At 42.7% G+C, this 24,028-nt stretch overlaps 1 protein-coding gene across 4 annotated transcripts in view; it reads left to right on the forward strand.

The window, feature by feature from the left end:
- The window catches only part of LYN (LYN proto-oncogene, Src family tyrosine kinase), a 117,845-nt gene that overhangs the window by 66,382 nt on the left and 27,435 nt on the right, over positions 1-24,028 (forward strand). For all 4 annotated transcript variants that reach the window (XM_026516460.4, XM_057307829.1, XM_026516461.4 and 1 more), the window contains exons 9-10: positions 10,670-10,852; positions 12,881-12,957. In XM_026516460.4, coding sequence (XP_026372245.1) covers positions 10,670-10,852; positions 12,881-12,957 — 260 coding nt within the window. The remainder of the gene's footprint in view (positions 1-10,669; positions 10,853-12,880; positions 12,958-24,028) is intronic.

Below are 24,028 nucleotides of genomic sequence, written 5' to 3' on the forward strand. Positions count from 1 at the left end.
TCTTTGCCAGCTTTACCATGGTGGTGGTCACAGGAGCAATATGCCAGCCCAACTCGGCCAAAGAAACTGATGAGGGGGTGAGCTAACGTAGCAGCAGGGGGCACATGCCTGAGTCGACTGGCTCACAGTACATTTCTGTCCTGAGTGGCCCAAGCCTGTGCTGAAATCGTTACCTGCAGCTCAAGCTCATTGGTCCTTCTGAGATTAGGAAAACCTCTGCTTCCAATTCCAAATATACTAGACCTCCTGCCCGTTTCTCACCTTTTCCTGTTCATGCACTTCCACTGGCCACCTGCTAAATCTTCACACTGTTTTTTTAGAACATTTTTTAGCATGTGCCCAGGTGGTGGGAGAAACTGAGCTTAAAAGAGAGGAGAAATGTGGCATCAGAAAATATGTAATTGTTCTATCAGGAGTATTATTTGGATTTAAACTGTTTGAAAGAAGGTAAAAATCTGGTGAAAATTCACCATTTGAATAGCTTTGCTAATAATTTTGTGTTTATGGTCAAATGCATATAACATAAAATTTACCATCTTAACCATTTTTAAGTATACAATTCAGTACTGTTATAGACATTCCCATTAGACAGCCAATTTCCAATGCTCTTTTTATCTTGCAAAACTGAGCTTCTGTACTCTTTAAACAACAATTCCCCTTAACCCTCTTCCCAGCCCCTGTCAACCACCATTCTGCTTTCTGTCTATATAAATACGACCAGCCTTGGTATATCAAATAAGCAGAATCATAAAATATGTACTTTTCTTGTGTGACTGGCTTATTTCCTGTAGCACATCCTCCAGTTCATGCCTGTTGTAGCCTGTGATGGAATTTCTTTCCATTCTAAAGCTGACTAATATTTTGTTGACCCATTCGTCCACTGATAGACACGTGGGTTGATTCCCAAGTTATTGTGAATAATGCTGCTATGTACATGCGTGCACAGATTTCTCTTTGAGACCCTGCTTCCAATTCTCTGGGGCATATACTCAGAGTGGGATTGCTGGATCACAGGGAAATTCCATATTTAAATTTTTGAGGAACTGCCATACTGTTTTCCATAGCAGCTACACTTTACATTCCTACCAACAGTGCACAAGGCTTCCAATTTCTCCACATCCTCATCAACACTTACTCTTTACTTCTCTCTGTCTCTCTCTCTTTCTCTCCCCTTCCTTCCTTCCTTCCTCCCCTTACTCCCTGCCTTCCTCCCTTTCTAAGGTAGCCATCCTAATGGGTGTTAGCTTTTGTCTCATTATGATTTTGATATGCATTTCCCTAGTGATTAGTTATGTTCAGCATATGTGTTTATATTTTCATGTGTTTACTGGCCATTTATATATCTTCTTTGGAGAAATATCTATTCAAGTCCTTTGCTCAGGTTTTAATCGGGTTGTTCGATTTGCTAATAATATTTTACAAGAGAGAGGCAACAGAGGCTTATCTGAAAGGTCTTAATAGAACCTAGCTTTTTTAGGCATGATATGAGGATTAAATGAGATGATTCAGGTAAGCACTTAATCGACAGCACTCAGAAAACCAGTGTTATTATTAAATACTGAATTTCTTATAAAGGAAGTGTGGTAACATTAGTGTGAAGACTGAAGTAGGGGAGATTACCCAGGATTTCCGCACTCAACAAAGTTGTTTCTTGTTTTATTTTTTTAAAGATTTATTTATTTATTTGAGAGAGAGAGTGCACGAGGGTACGTGAATGCATGTTCATGTGTGCAGGGGGCAGGGGGGTGCAGGGGCAGAGGGACAAGGAGAGAGAGAATCTTCAAGCAGACTCCCTGCTGAGCATACAAGCTGAGCCAAAACCAAGAGTTGGACATTTAACAGACTGAGTCACCCAAGCACCCCTGTTTCTTGGGGTTTTTTTAATTAAATTTTTTATTTTGAAATAATTGTAGATTTATATGCAATTGTAAGAAATAATTAAGAAAAGAAAACATGTCCATGCAAACACTTTTACACAAATATTTGGAAGAGCATTATTCATAATAGCTAAAGATTGTAAATAACCCACATGTCCGTCAGTTGGATGGGTAGACAAAATGTGGTGTATCCATACCATGGAGTATGATTCAGCAATAAAAAGAAAGAAAGTACTGGGGCGCCTGGGTGGCACAGTGGTCAAGCGTCTGCCTTCAGCTCAGGGCGTGATCCTGGCGTTCTGGGATCGAGCCCCACATCAGGCTCTTCCACCATGAGCCTGCTTCTTCCTCTCCCACTCCCCCTACTTGTGTTCCCTCTCTCGCTGGCTGTCTCTATCTCTGTCAAATAAATAAATAAAATCTTTAAAAAAAAAATAAAAAGAAAGAAAGTACTGACACGTGCTGCAGTGTGGATGACCTTTCAAAACACTATGTTGAATGAAAGAAACCAGACAGACATAGAGGACCACATGTTATGTGATTCCATTTATATGAAGTGTTGTGAATAGGCAAATCTATAAAGACAAAGGAAATGAGTGGTTGCCTCGGGTGGAAGGCTGGAAGGATGGAGATGTGACTGTCAGTGGATATGGGGATTCTTTTGGGGGGTGATGGAAATGTTTCAGTAATTGTGCTGATGGGCTCACAACTCTGAATATTTAAAAACCAATGAATTGTATACTTTAAACAGGCAAATGGTATGGTATATGGATTATATTTCAACAAAGCTTTCATATGCATATATATATAATACAAAGAGATCCCATGTAACCTTTACCCAGTTTCCCCCACTGCTAACATCTTGCAAAACTGCAGTATGATATCATTGCCAGGATATTGACACTGGTGGTTGTTTTTTTAATCGTGCTTTTCTCTTTCTAGTCTTGTATTAAAGAAAGGAAGGAAGAGGAGGTAGGAACAGGGTGGGGAAAGAAGGAAGGAAAGAAGGAAGAAAGAAAAAGGAAAGGAAAAAGAAAAAATAGAAATTTTGATCTGGAATCTTTTGCAGATATAGTTCTGTGAATTTGGATGTCCTTAGCTATTAAAATAATGTCAATATGTTGAGTGCATTTAATAAAGGAATACTGGGAATAAAACCAAAACAATAATGCTTGGTGACATTATGTTATGCATCAGAGGTCAAAAGATGCCCCCTCTCCTAAATGTGTCTGTGTGCCTCATTCCAACAGTCTGAGGGCTGGTGTAATAGCGAGGTCTGCCATTTAGAGCTGCATGAATTTTATTTTTTATTTCTCTGTTTTATTTCTCAAGAGATGAGCAGGCTAGTTTTTCTCATTGGTAGAAAAAGAAGAACAAATTAAAAATGATATCACTGTCAACCAAGAAAATTGATATTTTTGTAAAGCTTGAGGAATGGTACATAGACACATTTTATGGTCCGGATTTTTTTGGTTCAAAATGCAGTGAACAAATACTAGGAAGTGACCTGTTCTGGGGGAGAGGGGGTTGGTATAAAAGAAAGGAGTTTCTCCCTCAAGCTGTTTCCTCTCGTTCGTGTGATCCTCTTGACATCTGGCTTGGTGACACGTTTCCCCCTGTGGATTATTGGATTCCGAGGGAACTGACTGATAGGTGAAGCCAAGGATGATGTTTCCTGTTACCACTTGGTCTACGAAGAGACTTTGTGGAAGAAAGGGAACTTGTTTTGAACTGATTCTGCTTGATCTATTTTCATTTGAGCCAACTGCGTTGAAACTAATCACCAGCCAACTTGCAAAGTGAACCCCATGTATCTTTTTATAAAGCCAACTTCATTGTGTGGTACCTAGGTGCTACTTAGCAAATTAGTCACACCTGAAAACAGAGCTTTCTCAAATTGTCACCCCAACTTTCTTTAACTGTGCCAGACTTGCACTCTTCAAGACATGCTTTCCTTTCAAATGATTTTTTAAAAATGACTTGCATCTGTAATGCCAACCCAAATCTCCATGACTAGGTTAATTGAACCCATACCCTACTGGAGAATATCTTGGTAATGTGTGATTTGATCCTGTAGTGCCGAATAAAAGTCATGGCTTTGTGCAAGTTGGAAAGCTGCCCTGTTGTTTAAATACCACGGCCCCAAGACACCAGTAAGTGGGAGCTGCTGCCATTCTTGAGCTCTGCTGGACGCAGCTGTTTCAGTCACTGCTCATCTCAAAGTCCTTATCAGCATTTTTAATATCTTCAGCAGCTGTGCTATTTCCTGATAACTTTTCCCTTACCCTTGGAAAGCATTTTTTTTCTTTATCCTTAACCCATAATTTCATATGATGTAAAAGTCTCAGTGAGTCCCATTGTTCGATGACAGAGAGAGAACACTTTTGTTTCTTTTGCTTTTATTGCTGTGTCATATAACAAGCAGCCTGGAAAGTATGTACAGCACAAATATTCTATATCACAAATAATTACAAAAGGAAAACTGGTGTGGGAGATGCTGCCTGAGACCACACACTGGAAACTTACCAGCACCCAGAAGCCCCCACTTACCCCTTCCCACCTCCAACCTGGCTGTACCCAAAAGACCATCCCCCAAAGGCAGCTGCCATTCTGACTTCTGTGGTAATTTCCTTTTCTTTACACGTTTGTTACTTTTGTATATGGGGGTGTGCATCCTCAAACAGTATAGTTTAGTTTTACCTGTTTTTAAACTTTATATAAATGCATCATACCAAATGTACTCTTGTATTACGTCTCGCCTCTTTCTGTTCAGCATTATCGTTGTGAGATTCATCCATGTCTTGGGGTGTAGCTACAGTTCATTTACCTTCATTGCTATGTAGTGTTTTGCTGTATTTTTACTCAAGTGGTATGATGGCTTGTCCATTGATTCCACTATTTATTGATGGAACTTCACATGTTCCCAGTTTTAAGCCGCTAGGAACAATTCTGCCAGGAACACTTTGGTACTGGTGCAAGGATACGTGACTTTCTCTAGGGTGAACCAGGAGTCCGTTTGCTGGATCACGGGAGTATGAATCTTCAACTCTCCTAAATACTGCCAACTCTGTTTCCAAAGTGCTTGTCCCAGCAAAATGTACAAGAGTTCTCAGTGTGCCATTTCCTGGTCAGCAGAATTATATCTAGAAGAAGGTGGGCCGCAGGTCAGCACAGCTCTTGTGTGTGTGTGTGTGGTCACTCAAGGTAATTGCACTTGAAAGAAGGCTGCTCTGTCAACATCCGTCATGGGCCCTGGGAATGTTGGTAAGGATAGAAGCTTCACAGCTGAATTCACTGATGCTCGGAAGAGAGCCCCGAAGGAGATGGCCTTGGGGAGGGGCCCCAGTTTCCCCACTAGGGTCGTGTGCTCACCAGCACTCACACTGTCAGGCTTGGTCATTATTGCTGAGCTGGGTGGTGGCGTCTTCCTATGGCTTTATTTGCATTTTTCTGATTACTAATAAGATTGAGTTCTTTTTACATGTTACTTAGCAATTTGGACTTCTTAAAATTTAAATTCAATTAATTAACATATAATGTATTATCAGTTTCAGAGGTAGAGGTGAGTGATTCATCAGTCTTATATAATACCCAGTGCTCATTACTTCACATGCCCTACTGAAGGTCCATCACCCAATGGACTTCTTTTTCAACTGTCCATGCAAGCCTTTGTCTATTTTTCTATTTTTTTTATTGATTTATAGGAATTCTTTATATATTCTGGGCACTAGTCCTTTGTCAGTTACATGCGTCAGAGAGAGTGTATTTTCTTGCTGTTTTGCCACTGATACAATCATGTAACTAAGGATCTACGTATAAACCTTTTTTTTTGCATTTTATATAATTTATTTTTTGTATTTATTATTGGAGGATAGTTGGCACACAATGTTATATTACTTTCAGATGCACAAAATAGTGATTTGGCAATTCTATACATTAGTCTCTGCTGACCCCGGTAAGTTCAGTTACCATCTGCTGCTACGTAACGTAATTGCAATATTATTGACTATATTTCCTATGCTCTACTTTTCATCTCCATGACTTATTTATTTGATAACTGGACGTTTGTACCTCTTCATTCCCTATACCTATGTTGCCCTTCCTCACACCCCCTCCTCTCTGGCAACCACCAGTTTGTTCTCTCTTGAGTTGGTTTGTTTGTTTGTTTGTTTGTTCGTTTGTTTTGTCTTTTTAGATCCCACATCTAAGGGAAATCATGTGGTATTTGTCTGTCTTTGTCTGACATATTTCACTTAGCATATTGCCCTCTAGGTCCATTCATGCTGTTGCCAATGGCAAGATCTCATCTCTTTTATGGCCGAGTAAATTCCAGTGTGTGTGCGCGTGTGTGTGCGTGTGTGCGTGCGTGCGTGTGTGTGCGTGTGTGCGCGCGCGCGCGTGTGTGTGTGCGCGTGTGTGCATATGTGTGTGTGCGTGTGTGCGTGTGTGTGTGCGTGTGTGCATGTGTGTGTGTGTGTGTGTGCGTGTGTGTGTGCGTGTGTGTGTGTGTGTGTGTGTACCACTTCCTTAACCATTCATCTACTGATGAACACTTAGGTTGCTTCCATATCTCAGCTATTGTAAATAATGCTGTAATAAACATAAGTATGCATATATCTTTTAGAATTAGTGTTTTCATGTTCTCTGGATAAATACCCAAAAGTGGAATTGCTGGATCATATGGTATTTCTATTTTTAATTTTTTGAGGAGCCTCCATACTGTTTTCCACAGTGGCTGCACAAATTTACATCCCTACCAACAGTGCACAAGGGTTCCTTTTTCTTCACATCCTCACCAACACTTGTTATTTCTTGTCTTTTTGATACTAGCCATTCTGACTAGTGCGAGGTGAGATCTCACTGTGGTTTTGATTTGCATTTCTCTGATAATTCGTGATGTTGAGCATCTTTTCATATGTCTGTTGGCCATCTGTAAGTCTTCTTTGGAAGTCTTCAGGTCCCCCTACCCATTTTTTTTAACGATTTTATTTATTTATGTGACAGAGAGACAGCCAGCGAGAGAGGGAACACAAGCAGGGGGAGTGGGAGAGGAAGAAGCAGGCTCCCAGCGGAGGAGCCTGATGTGGGGCTCGATCCCATAACGCCGGGATCACACCCTGAGCTGAAGGCGGCTGCCTAAGGACTGCACTACCCAGGCGCCCCCCACCCCCGCCACCCATTTTTAATCAGATTTTTTTTTTCTGGTGTTGAGTTATAGAAGTTCCTTATGTATTTGGATATTAACCCCTTATTGGATGTATAACATTTCTAATATCTTCTCCCACACAGTAGGTTGTCTTTTCATTTTGTTGATGGTTTGCTTTGCTATGCAAAAGCTGTTTATTTTGGCGTAGTCCCAGTAGATTAGTTTTGCTTTTGTTTTCCTTGCCTGAGGAAACATATTTATAAATATGTTGCAAAGGCTGATGTCCCAGTGTTTACTGCGTATGTTTTCTTTTAGGAGTTTTATAGCTTCAGGTCTTATATTTAGGTCTTTAATCCATCTTGAGTTTATTTTTTTGTATGGTGTAAGAAAGTGGTCCAGTTTCATTGTTTTGCATGTAGCTGTCCAATTTTCTTAACACCATTTATTGTAAAAAACTATCTTTTCCCCATTGTACATTCTTGCCTTCTTTCTCAAAGATTAATTGACCATACAAGTATGAGTTTATTTCTGGGCTCTCTATTCTGTTCTGTTGATGTATGTGTCTATTTTTGTGCCAGTACCATACTGCTTTGATTACTATAACTTTGTACTGTATCTTGAAACCTGGGATTGTGATGCCTCCAGCTATGTTCTTCTTTCTCAAGATTGCTTTGGCTATTCACGGACTTCTGTGGTTCCATACGAATTCTCAGATTATTTGTTCTGGTTCTGTAAAAAATGACTTGGTGTTTTGATTAAGATTACATTGAATCTGCAGGTTGCTTTGCACAGTAAGGTCATTTTAACAATATTAATTCTTCTAATCCAAGCATGGTATATCTCTCTGTTGGTTTATGTCATCTTTAATTTCTTTCATCAGTGTTTTGTAGTTTTCAGAGTACGGGTCTTTTACCTCCTTGGTTAAATTTATTCCTAAGTACTTTATTCTTTTTGGTACAATTATAAGTGGGATTGTTTTCTAAATTACTCTTTCTGCTATTTCATTATTAGTATATAGAGATACAACAGATTTCTGTTTATTAACTTTGTATCCTGTGACTTTACTAAATTCATTTATTAGATTTATTCTTATAACTGAATACCTATGTGTAAACCTTTAAACAAATTTATAATGAATCTTTATTTTAATTTTTTTAAGTTTTAATTTTGTGTGTGATGACTGTGCTCTTAATCCCTACCACCTATTTCACCCATCCCACCATCCCCCTTCCCTCTGGTGACCAATAATTTGTTCTCTACAAATTTGTTAAGAGTCTGTTTCTTGGTTTGTCTCTCTCTCTATCTTTTTTTTCTTTGCTTGTTTGCTTTGTCTCTTGAATTCCACATATGAGTGAAATAATATGCTATTTGTCTTTCTCTGACTTATTTCAGTTTTCATTATACTCTCTAGCTCCATCCATGTTGTTGCAAATGTCAAGATTTCATTCTTTTTTATGACTGAATAGTATTCCATTGCATGCATATGGACACACACACACACACACACACACACACACACACACATATATATATATAACCACATCTTCTTGGGCTGCTTCCATAGTTTGGCTGTTATAAATAATGCTGCTACAAACATAGTGTTTTTGTATTTTGGGGGTAAATACCCAGTAGTGTGATTCCTGAATCATGGGGTAGTTTTATTTTTAATTTTTCTGAGGAACCCCCATACCATTTTTCACAGTGGTTGCACCAGTTTGCATTCCCACCAACAGTGCAGTGGGATTCCTTTTTCTCCACATCCTCGCCAACACTTGATGTTTTTTGTCTTTTTCATTTTAGCCATTCTGAGAGGTGTGAGGTGATATCTTACTGTAGTTTTGAGGTAATGAATCTTCTTGGTTCAAATACAATGTTAAAGGACTTTTGCTGGTGGAATTTACTTTAAATTTACTCTTAAAGGCTATAAGAAAGATCATATTGTGTGTAACTATGCATTTAAATGGAAAATCAATTTACTAGATTTATGATCCCATTATTTTTTGCAGGTTGTGGCTTTTGAAAATAACCTAATACAGTATTTTGTCAGCTTTCTATTACTGGCTCAGCCATACATTCTAATACTTATTTTACTTTGTATATTGCATTTCTCACTTCTCTGTACCACACTGCAAGCTACTATTAAGTACAAATCAAAGTGAAATATAAAAGGAAAGGTTTTAACAGAGTAATAAGTGTTAATGATCAGAAGAAAAGTTAGTAAGTATGGTTGACTGTTAACTAATACTTTTTCTGGCCCATTTGGAAGTGTGGAAATAGAGATGTAATTTCCTTTAAAGAAATAATTCCCTTTGTAAAGAAAGATACATATTCATTCACAAAATGAATCAAAATGGAAAAGAACAAAAGAAAGTAAAAGTCTGGTCCAAATTCTACCCCCCAGAGATCATCATTGTTGATGTTTTATTGAACATGTTTCCAGTCATCTCTATATTCTGTACAGACACAGGTAATTATGTGATCTAACAAAGAGACCAGACACTAGACATCACCATTTCGTAGGACAGGTAAAAGAAAACTAAAAGGCTGTAATACACCAGGTAGAGCAACCTGCCGGGAACCTGCTACCACTCCTTCCTCTCCTTTTTCTTGCACTTCCAAGAGAAGTACAGAGCGGAAAGGAAAGGCGAACGTGATTATTCTATTTCTGCTTTGTCAAACCACTGAGAAGAAGCGGCCCCAGGAGAAAACAAGGCTCAGAATTAAGCACGCCATTGGGGCAGGTTCCAGAAAAAGGGACCTTGGGGAAACTATATTAAGGAGTTAGTATTTCCCAAAGTGCATTTCACAGGGTGTGAAAAGGTACATGACAGAGTGTCCTGTGGTCAAGAAAGTGTGGGAAGCACTGAGGTTAGCCAAGTCTGACAGGTTTCTTCACTGCGGGACTCTCTGCTTCTGCTGCATCTCCTGGGTGGGGAAGGGGTGGGAGGCGGTGGTTCCCAGACATTTTGGTACAGAAGCCTTTGCTCATGGAGAGTCACCCAAGTCCAGTTCTCTTGGAAAAGTTGGGGAAATGCTTATTTGACTCTAGCTATATTATACTTCAAATGTAGTATATATAAGTAATTTCTTAAAGTGCAAGCCTTTTTATCCTGATTACAAAAATAATATATGTTCATTGTAGAAAATTTGGTAGTTAAAGGTATCGTGAACACAGTTGAAATCAGTCTAATTGCACCATTGGAGATGGCCAACATTTGGCATATTTTAATGTGTTTTCTTCCAGACCCGTGCGTGCGCACGCGCGCGCGCGTGTGTGCATGTGTGTGTGTGTGTGTGGTATAAGGGTATACTGAGCCTTGCTATGCATTTTTTTTGTTCTTGGGTAAAGAACATTTTATTCATGAGAGGAAAATCTTTGTCCCCATGATGGATTGCATATAGAGGTTTGGTTTTTTTTTCCAAAAATATTGCTTTATGATACCTTGTTGATTTTGGAATAATTTTAGATTTTTTTTGTAAAGATGGTACAGAGAATTCTCACACACCCTTGACTCAGCCTCCCCTAATGTTAACACTGTCTAGAGTTTTCTGTCAGTTTTTCTATCTACAAATTTTCTTCTAATTCTGCATGAGACTTTTGGTTTTCAGTTGGATAAAACATGCCTCTCTTCCACTGTCTTTCTAGGTTACTATAACAATAGTACCAAAGTGGCTGTGAAAACCCTGAAACCAGGCACTATGTCTGTGCAAGCTTTCCTGGAGGAAGCCAACCTCATGAAGACCCTTCAGCATGACAAGCTGGTGAGGCTGTATGCCGTGGTCACCAGAGAGGAGCCTATCTACATCATCACCGAGTACATGGCCAAGGGTGAGCGTGCCCCCCAAACCAAGGGCTTTTGAAAGGCTTCAAGCACCAAAAGTAAAACATTTATTTTTTAATTTTTTTTAAAAGATTTTTATTTATTTGAGAGAGAGATCACGAACAGGGGGTAGGGGTAGAGGGAGAAGCAGACTCCCTGCTGAGCAGGGAGCTGGATGCAGGGCTCCATCCCAGGACCCTGGGATCATGACCTGAGCCAAAGGCAGAGCCTTAACCGACTGAGCCACCCAGGCGCCCTGAAGTAAAACCTTTAAATGTTCACGGAATGTTCCAATAATTTTAATTCCAAAACAGCATGCTCACTACTAAAAAATCAGAACACACGGGGGAACAAAGCATTTTCATAAACCACTTCACCAAAAATATTATATGTATTATCTGTATTATAGAAATAATATGTAATCTTTCTATTTTCTCTGCATGTGTCTTCATATTCATATTAGCCATAAGAATCACATGCAAGACATAGAAGACCGTTAGTAAATATTTGTCCAAAAAAGACATATTTCAAATAAGAGTATTACTGTTATACCTTTAAAATGGGAGTTCTCAAAATCCTAAAACATGTTCATTTTCCTCTTTAGAATTATCTAAGTGTTCAGGGTGTGACTTCAAAATGTGAATATTTTTAAAACTCTTGGAGGTTACATTCCTCTGAAATCAGAATCACTGAAGAAGAGATGTCCTGCAACCATGTTTTCTCCGACCGATATCACCTTCGGATAATAGGGCTTGAATTACTCCCCTTCTTCCTCCATATCAGTTAGAGATACTAACAAACTGCCAAATGGTTCTTTAAAAATCTTTAAAAGGAATGAAGGAAGAAAAGAAAGAAACATAAGCAATAATAGCAAATTAACAATCATCTCATGCATCATGGAGATCATAGCGTGATGTCTCAGCTGAGTAGATTAGAAAGATGAATATTACATTTTCTTATTTAATATATATAAATATTTCAGAATATCAGTCACTCAGAGTCCTTCCAAAAAAGGACGTTGTTTAAAAACAAAACAAACCCACAAAAACAAAAACAATGACAACAAAACAAACAAAAAAACTAGCCCCTGTGGCTTAGTTTCTGGTTTAACCCAGAAACCAGGCTCAGGATCAGACACTTTGTCGTTCAGTCAATATTTGTCGAATTAAGCAGCTAGTCGTATTTGAATCATAAAAGTAAATACCTCATCACAATACTTAGCCTTTATTGAGTACTTACTGTATACCAGATTGTTCTTGATGCTTTCCTTGGGTGCTCTCCCTTAATCTTCTTAGCAATCTGAAGGCTAAGTACCATTGTTCGTGTTGAGGATGAAGCAGCAGAACATTTATTGAGCACTTACCAACTGCCAAGCACCGTGGCACGTGCTTTAAATCTGTCCTCACAAGGCCTCTGGTGAGAACTAGTAGGACATGCCCTCTTTCCAGGGACTAAGACATTACAGGTAACCACCTTGCCTAAGGTTGACCCTTTAAATTCTAAGAGAAAAAGCAGGTCTTGTTTTAGAGATGAAGCCTTAAGAAGTAGGAGGGTTTATCGACACACTTTCTCTTAGGGACAAAGCACAGTACGTTCATCAGATACTCATTGAACACCTACAGCACGCGCTGACTTCTGTGCTTTTGCTGGACACAGAGAGGAGCGAGCCTAGCGCAGTGCCTGCTGCAGGCAAGCCCTCTATGAGGACCTGCTGGTTTCTGTCTCTGAGCAGCTCTGAAGATCAGGCTGGATCAAGTGGATTGTGGCGGCAGGTGCAAAGTGCTGTGAAACGCATAGCTAGAAAAACAGTGTCCACCGTCACCTTTTCTTACCTGGCCCACACGCCACATTTCACATCAGGTCAAAGGTGACAGGTTAGAGGGGACTGCGTTTGACCAACTTCAGGAAAAGGCACCATGGCCATACAGAATCACAAAGGCTATCATTCTGTGAGCTCCCTCTCTAATAGTAGTGATCGTTTGACTTGTTTGGATTTCGATCTTATGTACACTCACTGGTTCCTCTTCTGTCAACAGGCAGTTTGCTGGATTTCCTGAAGAGCGATGAAGGGGGCAAAGTGCTGCTTCCAAAGCTAATTGACTTTTCTGCCCAGGTGAAGTATTAAAAATCCAGGGTGCACGTAAGTTCGCGAAGACCTCCCTGCTTCAGTGCCATGATGTTCCAGGGAGAAGGCATTTGTGTTGGGTGTTTCCCAGGAGTGGTTCTGAGAAAAAGGCCTTCTGAGGTGCACTTCCTTGGAGACAGTGATGGGTGTTTCACACTGAAGGCATGTGTGTGCGTATGTCTGGCTCTGACTTGGATGTCACCTTCCCTAAAACAAGGCAGCTTCTTAGACTTATGTTCATGCCTGCCCCAGCTAGAGAAGCACTGTGGCGGAAGGGGTCACTCGGTGCTCCATTTTGGAGACACAATCCCAAGTGGTCTGAGCACAGCACGTAATAAACGATTCCTATGTAGTAATAAGTTACTCATCTAAGGTGCAGGTGCTTTTAAGTCCTTAGTATTCCCGAAAACAGAGGAACTATATTCTTCTCCTTATCTACCCCCTTCCAGTCCTTTTCATTGGATACATCTTTAGGGTTCTAAGAAATATTCATTTATAATATTTCTAGTGCTAGCCTAGAAGTTGCAGGTTTGTTTAGTTTGGAATCACATGTTTCCTGAAACGCGTTTAAGGGCAGAAGGAAGTTACCCAGAAACCCAGCAATGTACCTGGTGTGTCAAGGAAATGATGCCAGCTACTATTAATAGTCTAATTGTGTCTATTAGTCATTTTCAGTAATTTGCTTGTTTTGTTTCTCAATACTGGCCGTGGGTAGTTCATGTTGGGAAGGTCATGTGCCATAAAGCCACGTAGCACAAGGGATTTCCAGAAGTTCTGGAAAAGGGTCCCCTTTATGATCTTCATTTCTTATTTCCATTTCTTCCCTCAGACCCTCTTTAAGTTGGGAAATTGATAAGGCCTTCTTGGGAAGGTGAGATCAAAGGAATGAATTAGTATGCAGGTAAAGTGCTTCAAGTAAGAGAGGATCAGAACACATATTCTACAGTACAATATCATGCACAGAGTTGGGGTTCGACATCTGCAGACTGGCGTGTATCATGGCTCGTGGCTCTGACTCGATAACCATAGCCGCTCAGGAAGTCTTTTGCCTCTTTGGGTTAGTTTATTCACCCATCACATGGGAATGGTAATTCCTATTTTTGGGAGATGTTGTTGGGGGTCTAATCTAATCACATCGGCACGGACACAAACACTTCAGAGCCTCTTGGTGGAAACTGAGGGGATCTTGGGGATGACAGTCCTCATCATTCTGGTAGAGGTGTGTGATGAAGTCACCCAGCTCAGGCCCCATCTCATCTATCCAAACTTGGCAAGTGTTAGTGGGTTCCTTATCTGAGTAAGAAATTCAAGGCTGATCTGGAACCCCAACATCTAAGATGGAATGAAACAAGATTGCTATGGTAGAACTGGGGGAAGGGAAAACGTCCAATAGCTCTGACTTTACTCAAACTCTCTACACTGGCCCCTGAGCTCCTCTAGGGACTCCAAGGGTTCCAGGACCATAGTTTGAAAACCACTGCTCTGCAGTAAGAGGAATGATTACTTGGATGAATGCAGCTCTAGATCCTATGTAGATAGGGAGTCAGGAAATGGAGAAAGCAGCAGTTAACTGATAAACTTGTGTCACACTCAACATTGATAAAGGAGGCCCTTGACTGGGGTGGTGATTTAGGCATCCCCTATGGATGAGACACTTGAGGAGTATAGTGAAGGTTTGTTGTACCCAATTCTCAGAAAAGGAAGGGGGTGGCTGACAGGGATATGGAAAAGTGGGGCATGTGGCCTGGAGGCATGAGTGGTCATAGTTCAAGTGCAGCTGAGGGTCTGATCTGTGTGTGCCTACAGTTCTATAGGGTTATATAGGAGCTACAGTTTTATGGAAATTATGCATACCAGGGTATGTAACATACCTGGAAAAGGACTTTATTTTGTCACATGAGTATTTTTTATTTGATTTTGCATGGCTTACCTTATGAAGAGCCTTATCTCAACATAGTCAAAGTTTTTATGGTCGAACTCAGGGTCTCTGTATCTATTCTTTAACTTTCTACCTTACTACTATTGCTAAAAAAGGTAATTTTTTTCTAACTTACAAATGAGTTAGGGGGAAAAGGTACTTTCTAAAACTTTGTAGTTTGCAAGGAAGATTATCCCAGAGCCTGGCATTGACCATGACTTTGAAATTGTAGGTTCCAGGTGGCTTCAGTTGACTCCCCTGTCAACTGTGATGGGGCTGAGCCCCCCCCTCCTCCCACAATGAGAGGAGGGGCCCGGGATAATCAAGGCCACCACCAAACCAGTGTTCCAAATTCAGCTCCTGCTAGATAAGCTTGTGTTTCCCTGCCAGTGTCTCTTTCTTAGCAGGGGCCACTGGGTAGAACTGGTGGGACATCCAGTCTAAGTGCATGGAGGGTGAAGTGTCAGTGGGACAGTCAGCAGGTCAGCACCACCCACGATGTCACTAAGCATGTGGTTCTTCACAAAATTCATTTTTTTGGCAACCAAATAGGATCTCCTTTTGAGTCCATCTTTGTTCATGGTGCAAACCTCACTCAGACTCTTCCCCAATCCTTCCCTCAAGGTGGACCTCCTGCGACCCCATGTTGCCCCACCTTTAATTACCATCTTCTTCATTTGCTTGTGACTTTTCTTGTTATGATATTGATAACACGAGAAGAGGGCCTGAACCTTGGCAACAAGGAGTGGGGCCTGCACGTCTCACTTTCAGTCTGAAATCATGTATCTTACACATGGCTTTCTGTCTATACCCGATGTGCATTCCCACCATGATATTGTCAATTCCCTTTGTGACCGGTACTACCAACACTCCTCTGAAATTCTCTCTATATACAGAAAGTCATCTCTGAATTTTTTCCCCTTTTCTTCTCCATCGTGTGCCGCCAGTTAACTCCATCACTTCTCCCTAATGGATAAGATGAGAATAATAAATGTACATAATGATGGCCCAGGGTGATCGAGGATACCTGGTGCCCACATACTGGAATGAACCATCCTTCCTATACCTTCTTCCACTTGACTCTTTAGCGTGGACATAGGGTAAAGCAGAAGGATTTATATGAGTCCATATTTGAACTCTAAACTGAACAACGAGCAGGCTGTAGTTTGTACTTTCTTCTGTTAGCATTCTCAGTAGTATCAAAGAGCACAAGAAGATATAATTAAACTCAGCTGTTTTTCGCAGTGAGGGGTGGAGAGTAGAAAGAAACCAGCTTACTTAATCTCAGCCCCAAAAGGATAAGGGAATCAGGGTGAGGGACAGCACTGGGACTTTTCCCACAGCCTCTCATCAGCCTCTTCTTCCCTCTCCCCATGACCTACTTCCCCAAGCTCTGCTTTTCCCCTCACCATCCTCCCCTTACACCAGTCGAGACAGGAAGTGGGTGAGTGCACATGACAGCCTCTCGTTCATGTGAGAGCTGATTTCATCACTTCCTGTCTCAGGATGAGTCCTAAAAAGCTCTTCTGAGCCCAAGCGTAATTCACTCTGTGCAACCTGTCTCTCAGCTCAATTGCCATTTAATGGAGAGGAAGAAATCCCAACTAAAGTAGCTCTACCAGTGCTCTCCCTCTGGTATGAAATGAAGCGATGCTGTGCTCTTTGTGCTAAAATTGGAAAATTACCCCTGGTGGAAGAAGTTTAATACTTTCAGAGCAGAGATAATGCATAATTCCCTCCCAGCCTTTGCCTCCTGCGAGAGAAGAAAAATGAACTTGAAAAGGCAGGGGGTTGAAATCTGTGGGAAATCCCTTCAAGGGAAGTGGAAGTGGAATTATAGACTTGTACAACTGAGGGGACAGAAGTGGGAAATCCACAGTTGCAAGATGGCAGTCAGAGAAATCATCTTGTCATTCAGGACGAGCGAAACAAAGCGTTTCTTGGTCTTTGATGGCAACATCACTGAAGGGCAAAAATGACCAAAAATGAAATGGACAATGTGTGTGAGTAAAACTGCAGTAGAAACAGAAAAGTCCGTTTTTGTTACAATTGTGGCAGCAAGTCCCCTTTCTTTAACTCCTTCCAGTTGATAGAGCACTTCTATGTCCATTATCTAATTTGAGCCCAACTACCTTGAAAGCATTTATATCTTTATTTACTACATTTAACAATTGAGGAGGTGACCTTGGGCTTAAGGTTACAGAGCTAGTGGCTGGAATTGCTGGACTCAGTCCTGGGTCTTCTGACTTTAGATAACCTGTCCTTCCCTCTGCGCTGTCTCACACTTGCATTCCAAGGTCAGAGTTGCTCCTAGGATTGTTTTGTACCTGACACCGTGCTGTTAACGCATTTTTACCCCTTGATGGGTTTTGCTTATCAGAATTAATGATATCTAGCTTCCTTCCCCAAAAAATATCTATTGCCAAACATAGATCTTTCTTTCACATAGTGATTAGGCTCAACTATATTTTGCCCCTCCATTACATTTAAGACACATTTTAAGTTGGAATTTGGTAAACTGAGGAAGGTCGGAAATCTCCATCCCTGTAATTCTCAACCTTTTTGAGTAAGAAGGCCACTTGCCATCAGAGCTTTTAAAGTACTCCCTCATTATAGTATCTGCTGACTGAGAAAACAAGACATAGACTGAGAATCCCTTGCAATAACTGTAGGTTGGGACCCACCAGTCTGTTGGTGGTAAATGAGTGTCTGAAAGGAATTTGCTGCAGAAGCTCGTAGAGTATTTGCCAATACCATAATGTGTCTGCTCATTCTACCTCTCTGTAAAGAACCTAAAAGATAAGTTAGGTTCTCATTCTGCAGCTCATGGCTACCCTTCACCCCCCCTTCCCCCACCATAATACAGTGAAGCAACCGCTTTATTTTCCAGACCTTTATTAATCAACCCCTGATTCATGGTGTCGTCCCATTTAATTTACTTAAACTGGAGGAAGAATTGCGTGGAGATAATGAATCAGATCCAGTGGCAAGGGAAATCCTCAGGTCGCAGACTTGTTTTGCCCCGTAGCCAGGAGGACAGATCTCCTTTCCAGTCCATATTTGGTCTCACTTCTTCACCCTGGAATTCTCATGCATGACTCCGTATTGAGGCCCCACGTTGCCAATTCTCCTTTCAAGCATGGACGTATCCTCAGAGGGGGAAAAGGCCGGCACGGAAGAGATATTTAATTCTACAAAATAATCTGAGCGGCGCACTGCGCAGGCTGATGGGGCGTGGTAGTCACCCAGGATGCATTACTAAGGAGCCAGGGCTTAGAATGTAAATCCCAAGATAAAATATGGAGATGGCGGCTAACTCTTTGTACAGAATATGAGAAACATCGCTATTGATGTAATTGAGCTATTGCTGATGTGTATAGAGGAGAAGGCATTGAGCCTTCAGGGCTGGAAAACCTGCTCCTGCCTGGGCACCGTCATTTCGTACGCCCATCCTCATCTGTAAAATGAGAGACATAGGTTAGGTTTCCCACAGCCTGATGCTCCAACTCTAAAATTCCACGACTAAGAAAATCTACTGAGGGTATCTATGTGAATCATCACCCGAAAGTGAAATGAATGATTTGGGGCGTTCAGAGGACACTGATGTGAGATTTTGACATTGCCGTACGTAAAGGACGATGGATGTATCACAGGGATACAGTACCCTGGAGCCTGTAAATGCTCTCTTTATCTGTTTTGTATAGTGAGTTTTATGTCTGAGACTTAAACTTTGACAGTGAAAACTTACAAAGGGGCGCCTGGGTGGCTCAGTCTCTTAAGCATCTTCCTTTGGCTCAGGTCATGATCCCAGGGTCCTGGATAGAGCCCTGAATCGGACTCCCTGCTCAGCGGGAAGACTGTTCTCCCTCTCCTTCCGCCTGCCTGTCCCCCTGTTTGTGCTCTCTTTCTGTGTGTGTGTGTCAAATAAATACATTAAAAAATCTTTAAAAAAAGAAAAGAAAAGAGAAAGAAAGAAAGAAAAAAAGAAAAAAGAAAAGAAAAGAAAACTTGCAAAATGGGCAAATGAAACTAGAGGTCCTTTCAGAATTGCAAAACTGGATCATAGGCAGTTTCCTTCTGAAAAAGTTGAAAGAATGGGAAACTGTCATTTAAAAATAGTATAAAACGAGAACCCTCTTTTTCCCCACTTTGCTAGGTGGGGGTGGGGATGTTTAGTGGGTTTACATGGAGGACAACCATGACTGGCTGTTTAAAATAGCAAGGAAGGCAGACGTTGTTACGCTTATTTCAATTTTGATTGGAAGGCTTTCTAGCAGCAGTGAGAAGCCTTAAGCTAATGTAAAAGGGAGGACGTGGTACTTCTGGTCTGCATGCCAGATCTTCCTCTTAGCTCAATTATTTTGTCCACGGGTGGCAATTTCTGATCAGTGCTACTGTAAGTCACAAAATAATTTCCTCTTTAGGGACTCATCGCGGAAGCCTGCAAGGCCAGAATTAAAATGAAGTAGTTTAGGAGTGGGCAGAGTTTATTATCAGCTGCTCACAATTTTAAAATGAAGATGGAGCACTTTGAAAAGAGCAGCAGAGTGTGTGAATTCTGATTGATCTTCGTCTGAAGCCCTTGGCTTGCTTTCCCCATGTTCCCCTCACCCTCTTGGGACACCTCCCCCCTTTTCACCCACAAACATGTAGAGAGAGCAGCCTGGCGGATCAGTAACGGCGGTGGATGGCGCACAAGGAATAGGGCAAGGCCTTTCTGGGATGGGTGCTGCAGGCTGCTTTCAGAGCACGTGCAACAGGATGGAACCCAGGGGGTGAGGTCACAGGAAGAGGTAGGCTTCCTGGAGGAGGTGACCCTAAGAGCCAGGGTTAGCCCTGCTAGCCTGGGAGGGGTTGGATGTAGGGAGGAGTCTTTGAGGGAACTTGGTGCATAAGGACACAGAAAAGGGGCATGAAGGGTGCAAATGGGGTGTGTGGAAAGAATGGGAGGGGGGACACAGGGCTGAGAGAAACTGGAAGTATTGTCCTCTTTTGAGTTACATTGGAGGCACAGTTAACTGTTTTCCATCTAAAAGGAAGTATTTGTGCCTCCACACCCCCCCTCACATGCCCTCAGGGCACTTGCTGTGGACAGGAGCTGGAGGGGGGACAGGAGCTGCAGACCGTCCTTTCAATGGGGATTTGATGACTTCCCAGGGAGAATGGGTGAAGGGAGCAGAGCCCCAGGCAGAGGACAGAGGCCAGCCTGGGGACAGCAGGAGCTGCGTCCTGGGAGACAGCCTTGTAAGGAGGAGGTGGGAACTTCCATTGGATTTTTGCAACAAGGAAGTCCTTGGAGATCTTGGAACTTGGCTACACCCTGTGAGTGTAGCAGTGTAGGTGAAAACCAGAGGCCTGATCTCGATGCCCTTCTCTGTTCCTGGTTCTCCCCCCCTTCTCCCAGTTCTTTGAATCTTTCCTTTGTCTGTAGAGCTTCCTGTCTCAACCTGGTTGGCTCTTCCTCACCGTCCTGGCCTTCCTTTCAGTCCTCCCCCACCATTCCCTAGCCACACACTGATTTCTGTCCTTATTTCAATGCAATTGGATAGTCTTTATTTTCAAAAGCAAGTTCATACTGATTTTTTTCTATGAAGGAAAAAAAATGAAACAAAATTACTTAAAGAGAGATTTTTAAATGATAGATCTTTTTAAAAAAAAATATGCTTCTGTAGTGTGCTGTAGAAAAAAAGCTTTCTTCCCCCGTCCTTGGAAAGTGGGCCTTAAGACTGTTACATTGGTCGTGAAGTTTCATAAAATATAAACATTTTTTTAAATTAAGTCACCAAAAGTCCCCCCCCCCCAATTTAAGAACAGTTTGTTGTCTTCAGAGTTTATTCTGAGGTCAGTTTGGCGCCTGGAATGCATTTCCCCGGTTTAATTGTGGTGGCTTCACAGCCTCTGCCCAACATAGCAGAGGCCTCATTCGCTGTCTTGCAGCAGGGAAATTGCATTTCTGATCTCCCTGGTGCAGCTCAGCAGCCAGATTGAGGTCCTGCCCCAGGAACCCGGGGGCCAGAGATGCCACAGCAAGGAGGGGGCCGCCAGGGGGCAGCTGAGCAGTACGTGCCACCATGTGGCCTTACCCGCTCCTCAGGAGGACACCCTTTCTAGAAAACCCCTTGCTGGCCCCCTCCTGCAGCCCCCAGGGCTCCTGCCCTGGGGCAGCAGCCAGAACCAGGGAGGTTGCAGTCCCCAGGATGTCAGCCTGCAGGGGCCTCCCAGCCTGGCTTCCTCCCCCCATTCCTCCCCTACTCCAGAGGCAGCTCCTGGAGCCTCTCTTCTTACAAACCCTCTCAGTTCCTTCTTCTGAAATATATCTCCCTCCCCCCACTCACCATCAAGTCTCATCTGAACAATGGTGGTTGCCTATTACCTGTGCTGCTGGACTGAGGGAGGAGAAATTCAGGGCTCCCAGTGATATGTGACTTTCGGGTAAACAAGGAACAATGTTTTAGTAGCAGTGTTCCCTTTGTATTTTACCTGGCAACCTCTTCTGAAGGTCTCTGGCTTCCTCCTCCCAAGCTGCATGGAGTAGGCAAGGCCAATTACATAAATGTATGTGTGCGTTTTGTATTGCGGTGAAATATACATAACATAAAATTTTACCATTTTAACCATTTTTAAGTGTACAGTTCAGTGGCATGAAGTGCATCCACACTGTTATGCAGCCATTCCCAATATCCATCCCCAGAACTTTTTCATCTTCCCAAACTGGAAGTCCCCACCCGTTGAACACGAACTCCCCATTGTCTTGTCTCCCCGGCCCCTGGGAACCACCCGTCTCTTCTCTGTCCCTGTGAGGTAGACCGCTTGAGGTGTCTCACCAGTAGGATGATTTTGAATCCCTGCTTCGTACCTTCAATGGATTCCCATCACATTTGTGAAATGTCTTGATGGCCTATGAGCTCAACTCCCCAGCATCCTGCCTTATTCCTATTGGTAGCCCACCAGCCTCTGTTCTATCTTAGTGCCTCTCCCAAGCCTCCTCCCAGAAGCTACCTCTTCTTCCATGCCCCCCCCCCCAACCTCCTGTTCAAGGACACCTTCCCCGACCTTCCCTCCTAAAATAATTCCATCCCAAACCCCTGCTCACTCCATTCTTCTCTATCTTGGCCTCCTGTTCGTTTCTTTCAGACCGCTTACAGCAGTTTAAATGTTTTGATAAGTTTCAGTTTACCTTTTGTATCCCTAGCACTTAGTGCCATGTAAATAGTAGGTGCTCAATAATATTTGTTGAATGACTATGTTGACCAAAGTGGGGACTGCCTATATTCAGTTTAAGACAATAATTTCTTTATTCTCTGCTTCATAAGCTCTGGGTCACTATTCAAGTGTATTTAGCAGTAAAATATTTTCCTGATACATTTATTCTTTCTTTTCCTCCAAGTGTGTTTACTTTCCTGCACAAAACTTACCTTGTTGGTCTAAATAGAAGTGAGAAAAGAAGAAGGAAGTAGAACACAAGTATCTGGGCCTTGATGCAAAGACAAAGAGCTGCTTTGTTTCTCCTTGTCAGTGGAATAGAGAATGCCAGAAGGAATGAGAAATTATAGGGAAAGGTTTAACACTGAAGCCAGTAGCGGATGCATTAAACTTGGGGGGGGGGGGAATACCGAGCAAGGTTTTCATTCCACTGTGTCCCTCGGATCCTTTGGCGGCCTCTCCCTGGGGCTGGGGAGAGCCCTGTGTCTGTGCCTGCAGCAGCCAACAGAGGCGAGAATACTGGAATTCAAGTGGCAATGGGGCTGGCTGATTCTTCTTCCAACGTCAGGATTTCCAGCTCCTGTCAAGTGTTCTATCCACATCTCCTCCCGTGTCTAGAACATAATTGTCTGGGTGACACCTTGTATTGCAGAACCAACTGCTTGCACATTTGCTAATGAAGATCATTTTCATACTTTCTTCCTATGGAAGATCCAGACCTTCTATCTCCCTGCCTACCCCCGCCAGGAACCCCAGCTTTGAGGTCCACCCTCCCTGCTCATTGTAGCTGTCCCTGGATCCCTGGACACTTGTCACTGCCATGCTTCAGCCCTTTCTCCCTCCAGCCCCTGGAGACCCTGCCGTTGTTTGTAGGGATCCAGGCAGGTAAGCCTTCAGACTCAGGCCTGTCTCTCTGTTTTTTGACTTCTCTCTTCCAGGACTCTGTCCTCTCTCCTCCACTGCCCCACATAGGCTGATGACCAATAGCTGTACCCCTCCACAAGTCCGAGCTGGTCCACTGGCCCCCATCTGTCTGGATCCCCACCCCACCCCCCGGGACTCCACCTCCAGCAGTCACTTCCCAGCACTCCCGACCCATCGAACCCTCCAACTGTTCCCATGTCTCCACTCCCCTCGTTCTTTCTCTTCTGACCAGGATTCTGCAGACCCACTTAGGGCTCTCCCTTTGTCATAGGTTCCTTACGTCTAACTCTTTACCTGTTTTGGCTCTATATCTCACAGCTGCCACCGATGCTGATGTGACACACTGGCTTTTTGTACTTGTAATTCAAGTCCAGTAATGGAGGTGCCTAATACTCCTCAGGCTCCCAGACAGCTGTTTCTCACCTTCTCCTCCTCCTCCACCCCCAAGCCTTACCTTCTCCCCTTTCCCTCCCTCAGTGGATTTCTTTGCTGTCTCTTTTGCCAGCAGGAGAAAGCCGCCCCCCTCCTCCTGGTGGGACAGCACCCTACATCAAGCACCAGGTCCCATCCCGTCTTGCCATTTCAAGACATAGTTCTAGAAATTCCGCATTAGTGTTTCCCCCTCATTTCTGTGCCAGTCTCAAAGGAATTACAAGTTCTCCCTTTCCTCCATCTCTCTCTCCACCTACCTCCACCTCCATTTTTCTCCTCCCTTTGTGTAGGGTCAAAAGCCCTGGAAGGACTATCCTCATTTTTCCCAATTCCTTTCCTTCCTCCTACTTTTGAACTCGGCACAGTTTAGCCATACAGGTCCTGGCAAGTTGTGCTTGATCCCACCACACTGAGTCCAAGGGCATTCCTCTGCCTCTTCTCTGCCTGCTGACAATGGTTGGGGCAGCTGGTCCCTGCCTCCTCCCAGACATGCTCTCTTCACTTAGCTTCTGGGATGCCATTCCCACTGGCCATTTCCTCCTCATCTCCCAACATTTAAACATGGGAGGGTCCCAGAGCTCA

This window comes from Ursus arctos, unplaced genomic scaffold, assembly GCF_023065955.2.
Source record: "Ursus arctos isolate Adak ecotype North America unplaced genomic scaffold, UrsArc2.0 scaffold_6, whole genome shotgun sequence".
In the NCBI taxonomy this organism is placed as follows: Eukaryota; Metazoa; Chordata; class Mammalia; order Carnivora; family Ursidae; genus Ursus; species Ursus arctos.